Source organism: Gavialis gangeticus, unplaced genomic scaffold (genome assembly GCF_001723915.1).
Source record: "Gavialis gangeticus isolate Ggan-Ray unplaced genomic scaffold, GavGan_comp1, whole genome shotgun sequence".
Classification (NCBI taxonomy): Eukaryota; Metazoa; Chordata; order Crocodylia; family Gavialidae; genus Gavialis; species Gavialis gangeticus.
In genome coordinates, this window is record NW_017729009.1 from 9,367,740 (window position 1) to 9,375,270 (window position 7,531).

The 7,531-nt window shown below is 44.7% G+C and overlaps 1 protein-coding gene across 2 annotated transcripts in view; it reads left to right on the forward strand.

The window, feature by feature from the left end:
- CTNNBL1 (catenin beta like 1) overlaps positions 1-7,531 on the forward strand; it is a 79,694-nt gene that overhangs the window by 10,521 nt on the left and 61,642 nt on the right. For both annotated transcript variants that reach the window (XM_019509944.1, XM_019509943.1), the window contains exons 2-3: positions 5,622-5,810; positions 7,045-7,151. In XM_019509944.1, coding sequence (XP_019365489.1) covers positions 5,622-5,810; positions 7,045-7,151 — 296 coding nt within the window. The remainder of the gene's footprint in view (positions 1-5,621; positions 5,811-7,044; positions 7,152-7,531) is intronic.

A 7,531-nucleotide genomic window follows, 5' to 3' on the forward strand; every position in this document is an offset into this window, starting at 1 on the left:
GAAGTTCACCCCAGCTATGATACACTCCTCCTGCAGAATCTCAAAGGTAGTAGCTTTCAAAATAAGCTTTTTCCCCACCTCTACTTAATCAGATAAAATAATAGAGAAAATTAAAGGAAAAATTCAGTTTTTTATTCTCTTTGCATCATTAAAATCCTATAGCTTTTTGCAGTGAGACCCGTCCAGCCTAATTCCTATACAGACAAGAGACCATGGCCTTGAGACTTATTTTTCTTTTGCCACTGCCCCTTCCTTTTTTGCCTGCTGGATCCAATAGGGCTTGAGTTAAGTGTGCATGTGAAAGCAAAAGGCCTGGGTGCCAAATGTCCCCTTTGAAGAGGTCTTATCCTCTGAACCTTCCTGCTTCTTGGCTTGAAATGTCTTTAATTTTTGGCTGTTCCCAAAAACCACTGCAACAAAGAAAGTAGCAAGAAGGAAAGTCTTATCACCCCCCCTATCACCTTGTTCCTTTATTTTTGTGTGTGTGTTTGATTTTGCTGCTTTATTTCCACGTTGGCTCTTCCTTGTTTTTTGTGGGCCTTTCAGGTGGGGCCAGGGAAAGATGAGCATTGGAAAAAAACCAGGAAAATGTTATGCCAAAATGCACATCTGCAAGGAGACCCAGGCAGATGTCAGACCTAAAAGTGCATTCAGTGCAAGTGTGCTCCTTTTGAATCCCTGCAGGCCCTTTGGGAGGGTACAGGGACAGCCCTACAAAAAACTCTGCAAAAAAAAGATGCAGGAAGTATTGTAAGAGGGCAGGGGACCAGGAACCAGCCTGAGAGGTTCCTTCATTTCCCATGGTTAGGCCGTGTGCAGCTGAAAGTGTGGTTTGCCACCTGCCTGGACACTGCCCAGCCTGGTGGGTGCAACCTGGTGGAGGGACTGCAAACGTTAAATAGGTTTGCAACAACATGGACATTAAGATGCCCTGTAGTTCTCTTTATCACCTCCTAAGAGCAACACTGCAGCATAGGACTGCAGAAATGAACACATCTAAGATCACACAGGTGCTTAATCTTAGCCTAGGCTCTTAATCCCTGTTCTTTGGGATTAAGGATAGTCTTCCTGGTCCCCATGTATCCCTGTGCCATTCAAGACTTGTGCAAAGCAGTGTTCGCCCTGCTGTAGGTCGTATGCCCAGCTTTTAAGAATCAGAACTCGTGGCAGAGGTGACATCTTTTATTAGACCAATTGGATAGTTGCAAAAAAAAGTCTTAATTTGCAAGCTTTTGGGGACACTCACCCTTCCTCAGGCATAGGAGAATACAAAGATTGTAAAATTTTTCCTAGGTGGAAATGAAAATTCATACTTCACAGGAGAGCTGAGGGTGTTATAAGATCTCCTGGTTGGAATAGCTTTTAAGACGTGTCTGAAAAAGCAGACCCGCGCAGTTTTGAGAGCAACCATAATATAATGCGAAGGTTAAATGTTAGCTACAGGGGCAGAGGTGCCATCCTCCGGGTATCATAACTGCACAGAGCAGACAAAGGTCTGCTTTAGAAAAAAAATGATTTTTCACTGAAACCCATTTTGTAAAACAAACTTGTTAAAATTTAAATTTGAAATTGCTTATCTACAGTGAGGCCTAAATTTCCTATGAGGAAATTTCAATCCGGGGAAAAGAATTTCAGTTAAATTTTAATAGTGAAGTGTTGAGAGCTTGGGTTGAAGTTTCAAGGAAGTCAGACTGCTGCTGGGGAGGAAGTCACTGTTTGGAGTGATGTGCCTCCTCTTCTCCACCACTCTTGAGCCAGTTCTGCTCTGGGGCCAGCTCAATTGCAGACTGGGAGGTAGAAGCAGGAAAGCTGTTTTTCTTCTTCCAATTTGTCCGAGAGAGAGAGGGTGTTCTAAATATACAGGACACTAATTCTAACCTCTACGGCGAGTAGAAACAATCAGAGCAAATCACTTAACGCATTGACATGAAAAACATGTTTTAATAAACCAGCACGTGCTATTATTTTTAATTGAATAAACAGCTTTAAACTCTTGTTCCTGTGTATTTTTAATTAAATTTCCATCTAAATGCAGCATATCACAATTCATGAGTTAAAAAAAAGAACATTCTGTAGGAAGTAAAGCCTGTATTTACCACGGGAGTGGTGTTGTAAAAGGTGCAATATTTAGCACTGCATAAATGTATGTTAAAATGGATAATGACTTAAACAGATATCATGTTCCTGGTCAGCAAAAGTACCGATTTTAGTGTAAAGCCTCTCTGTAACTGGAAGTGTGTTACCAGTTACCAGCTGGCAAGAATCAACCTTTCTTTAAGAAAATAGCTGAAAACGACAAATGCAAAACGAGATTGAGATCAATAATTGAAATAAAGGCTTGCTGATCTCAATCAATCCACTGCGACTCTGCATCTTCATACTTTTAAATGAGCAGAACTCCAGGCATTTTACTTTAGCTCTGGATTTCTTGGATTTTATTATTGCTCCTTTTATAACTGCAGTGTGCTTAGCGAGACGTTTCCCCCCCTTTAGTAACTGATGCTGTGCTAAACCTTAACTCCTGTTTAACAAAGTTTTTCTGGGAATTCAATTACGTGCTGCTGCAAATAAGTTGGCAGCATTAATAATTACACTCCAGGCGTTTTCATAATTTATCATAATGACTCTTATTACATATTATAGATGTATTCCTATTCCCCCCCCCCCCCCCAAAAAAAAGATAATATAATTGAGGTTGAAGCAGATTGTAAATGCTGATAATATAGATTGCACGCTCAGAGGAAATGGAGTTGGTTTCATGGTGGAGTTTTAATTTAGAATTTGTTCTGGTGGGGTGGTTTCTTCCTATGGTACATTACTTTACATCCGACAAAGCACTGGCTGCCGTAGTCCATCATTACAGCCATAGTCTCGTTGCTTTTTTAATTTAAAAAAATGAGGCAGAGAATTGAGAGCCTGAAGTCTGGGTTAAGACATACAGGGGGGCATGCAAAGCAAAAGCTGTATTAACTCTTCCAGGGCTCCAGAAGTCAGGCCCAATTTCCAATGGAAATCACCAGGGATCCTGGTTTTCTCTGATTTAAAAAATCCCCAATTTTCAGTTTTTGAAAAAAGGTAACCCCAAATTCACATTTTTCCATGATTAAAATGAAACACCACTAATATATAGGTAGTAGTGTTTTATTTTAATCATGGAAAAATGTGGGTTTGGCATTCCTTTTTTTTTTTTAAAGCCAGAAATTGGGGATTTTTTTTAAATCGGGGAGAATCAGGATCTCTGGAAATTACTTGCAGGGCTGTTCTGCCCTTATGATTTTGGCTTTAACATGGGGGGCAAAGGGGGGCGATTGAATTGGTATCCTTCCCTCTGTGTGGGACAGCACCGGGGGTGACTATTTAGGGCTTGTGCTCGGCACATCTGTTTACCTGAGCTTCTCCCTGCGGCAGTGTTAGCGAGAAGAGCATCTTTATTTTGGTTTTACGCTGAGTATTGCTAATTGCTAGGGGAGTGTTCAAATTACTGTCTGCTGTAGACAATATGTTGTTCCTAAGTTGATCCGTGCGGCGTTCTAAGCCGTTACCATGCCCTGAAGACATGTAAGGGCATGCTTTTTTTGTTTTGTTTTTAAATTAAAAAAATAAATAGCATCCAGTCCTGTGGATGCCAAAATGGTCTACAGCGACATACATGCATTTGTCACTTCAGCAGCTGTTGACATGCTGATGGGGAGGGAGGGAACCTCGGCTCTGAACCTGCAGCATAACGCGGCCCATGAGCTGCGGGGCGACGCTGGCTGCAGGCGGAGCAGCAGGGGAGTATATTGTCAAGTAGCATGCTGAACACAGCTGGCAGGACACCAGGGTTTAGTGCTTGCCAGCACCATCCTGCAGTCTCTCACGTTGAAGCTCTGCAGACCTCGATTTTGCAGCCCATCCAAGCAGTGCAATTTGTACTGGTTTAAACTAAACCAGTTTAGTTTAAACCAGTTTAGTTTAAACAAGTGCAGTCTAAAGCAGCCCCTAGTTGGGCTGCTTTTATGTCCATCTAAAAAGCAAAACCAGTTCTTCCGCAGGCCTGCTCCGGTGCCCATGTGCATGCTCTGTCGGCAGGTGCGCTCGCACTAACTCGTCTTTCACTGGTATATACAGGACTGACTAACAAGAAATGGGCTGCTCCCTGGCTTTGCCTCTGAGCTGGTCTGTGGTGGCACACTCCTTCTAATCAGAGTCTCAGCAGGTCTTGCCTTATGAGCCGGAAAGAATGAGTGTCCCCCCGGGGGCTGGAGCTCCTCCCCGGCCGGGGAGCTGCAGAGGCCCGCTTTGAAGCCAGTGCTCTTTGGGGACCTGGCAGGAACAGCGCTCTCACCCCTTCCCTCTATGCCGCTGATGATTTGCGATTCCAGAAGAGTTGGGCTTGCAGCGTGGCAGCAGCTGCCATGTTCTTGGAGGTGGCAGATAACAACCTGCAAAGCAGATCTGTGCCTTTCTCTCTGTGCCTTTGGATGGCTGACGAAGGCCGGGGGTGGGGGGGCTTTGAGAGTAGATATTAGCTTGCTGTGGTTTAATAAAATGTTAGGCCTTTCCTCCCCTGCACAGCATGGAAGATCGTGGCTGAGTGATGAGCTCGCAGGGTGTTTGTTTCCTTAGTCCATGCAACCCACACTAGAGCAGCTGGACGGGGAAGGGATTTTCGCTTCCCTTTAAAATCTGTTTCTTGTTAATGCCAGACACCAGTTAAAACAATTAGGAGCAGAACCCACTGCAGTTCTTCAGCATAAAGTGGAGAGGTTTTATTCCCATTTCCTTGTCTTGCAAAAGACAGGGGAGATTCATTTTAATATTTCTTTTGTTGCCAAGGTGAGAAGTCCCAACACAAGCCCTTTGGGGCTTTCCAGATGCACCTTAAATGAGGAAGGAGTGCGTGTTCTTTCTTGTTCGTGGCAGGTTATCTTTAATCTTTAATTTTGCCTAGTGACTACAAACTGGATGAAAATGAGCAATCGCAAGCAACCCCTAGCGTGCACGTGTTCTGTCTAGGATGGGGGGTCCATCTTCTGCAGAGCTGCACCGAATAACAGTACTGAGCTGGGTGTGCAGATACAGGGTCTAATCTGCATTCATTGTGTCCCCAGACTCCCCTTGTCTTTAGGGGGGTGATATTAGGGTACACAGAAGAATTGGGTGTGAGCTGGGAGAGCTGTGGGGTGTGTGCGCAGCACCGGACACTTTAATGAATTGGCCTTTACCTGTAAAACGTGAAGGTACATGGGAATTTGCTCTTGAGAGATCGCCTCTGGGAGCCAAGGACTTGCAATCAGTTTGTTTCACAACCCCAGGGTCAGGTCTCTCTGGCCAGTGCTCAGATTTGAAGTACTGGCAGCTTTTTTCACAATGCAGATATTTGCAGTGGTTGTTGTTGGAGGGTCAAAGCAGGTAGGATGTTGTCACAGCTCTTGCCGGTGCCATTCATCTATTTCTGTGAATTGAATTAATTTCCCTTCCAGTTTTCGAAGCGGGTGAATGTATTGTAGGCAAATCTGCAATTCTGATCAGCTGCGTGCAAAACAAACAAGCTTTGTCATCGGGATGCAAGCCGGCCCCGGGGGCAAACCTTCTCGATTCACTCACTCTGTTCCCACATGCGTTTTCTCTCACCTTAGCCCAACAGGGGGACAAAAAGACCCCGCGACGAGGAAGAGGAGGAGATCAAAGCCCGGCGGAAGCAAGTCGGCTCACGGGAGCGCACTCGGCATCGGGAGGAGGATGTCACGGCTTTGGAGGAAGCTGACGATGAGAAGAAGAAACTCCTTCAGATAATGGACAAAGAGGGAGAGGAGGAGGAGGAGGAGGTTGGTCGCTGATGCTCTGCAGGGAGGGGTTGTCTGCTAAGTGCAGTAGCCTCTGTTCAAAGCAGAGTGGTTTTCACCCTGGGACTTCAAAGGGAAGAAAAAGGTGCTGTGGAGTTGTCTGAATCCAAAGCTGGCTTCTCTGGAAGGGAGGGGAGAGCTAAAAATACTCTGTGCAGGTGTGGAGGGAACTTTTCCAAATAATATCTGTTTTAGGCTGAAACAGCTTAACTCTTCTCAAATTTCTGAGGGGGAAAAAGCCTCAGGCTTCTAATTAGTTTTCTAAATCCATTACTCTCGTCAGTACTCACAGCCACACGGCTTCAACTGCCCTCCCCTCACTAGGTCTGCAGCAGCAAATGAGCAAACATCCTTCTACAGATGAAAGGGCTTGGGTCAGCGGTGTGGGGTAGCAGCTGTCAAGGGTAAATGATTTCAAGCCCAGGAGACAGGAATCCGATACAGGACAGTCCCTTCTGCCAAAGGGCAAGGAAAAGATCACTTTATAAATGTGATGTGCAGATTGCTGTGAATCCTGGAGATATTTGCTTCCTGCTACCTCTGTCCTGTTTGATGGAAAACAAGTGAGATTCACTGCTGCAGTCACGTGGGTTTGTAAAATATCATTGTCTTTCGTGTGCAGCATTGCCAGCATTCATCTCCCTGAAATCTCCCTTTACTTTCTGATGTTGAGCTATTGCCACTGCTGCTGCTGCTGATGCCTGAGACAGATAATGCAGGATTTCCCTAGCATTTGAGACTGAGGATGAATGGACAGAAGCAAATGCCCCATTGACTGGCTAGAATAGGAGAGACTTTGCGGCAGGCTGTGCGAGTGCCCTGCTTGTCTCTGCCAAGAGTAGCCCCCTCAAGGCAGGCTGCCTCTGCTGTACCTGGTAGTGCCAGACCTTTAAGGTCACTTCCTTGGACCGCAGTTCATGTCAGTGCCGCTAGGAAACATTTCATGTGTAGAGCAGATGCTCTCACGTAAACATGGGCCTCATGGAAACATATCTTGCTAACTTGACTTTTTAATCTGAAAATGTTCTCCAGTGAGACTTCCACAGAGCTTCCTCCAGGACCTGTTATTCGTTACATTGCTGTATCATGTCTTGATCTGGGCCCAGGCTGGCCCCAGCCAGCATGCTCTGCTTGTTACTCTCTTGCGTCTTGCCAAGTTGCTGTTGTAGCCATCTTTGAAGGATTAAGCTCTGGGTTTTTTTTCCCCCTTGACTAGGAGGAGCCGCTGGATGAAAGCTCAGTGAAGAAGATGATTCTTACTTTTGAGAAGAGGTCTTACAAAAACCAAGAGCTGCGAATCAAATTCCCAGACAACCCAGAAAAGTAAGGCCCTACTTGGTTCCTCTGCCTAGTTGCTTACCCCTTCTCTCCAGCCGTAGCCTTTCTGAGCTGTAGATATCTTACCCCTTTTAGTGTGAGGAAGGTTCATGGGAGTAAAGGCACTTACCATAAACTTTATTTGAAATATTAAAGATAATTTAATTTAATTTTAAAAATGAGTATTCCGGAGAGTGCTTCTAGTAGCAGGTGTGCTGCCAAAAGCCATCATTGGCAATTGCAGCCCGAAAAGGAAAATAGCAAGGAATTGAGAGGGCAGTTCTGTTTTATTTAAAACTATATTAATTTCTTTTCTGTGTTCATGATGCTTTAAAATTGTGATAGATGTTTTAATAATCTAAAATGTATTGTCTGTTGTTTAACTG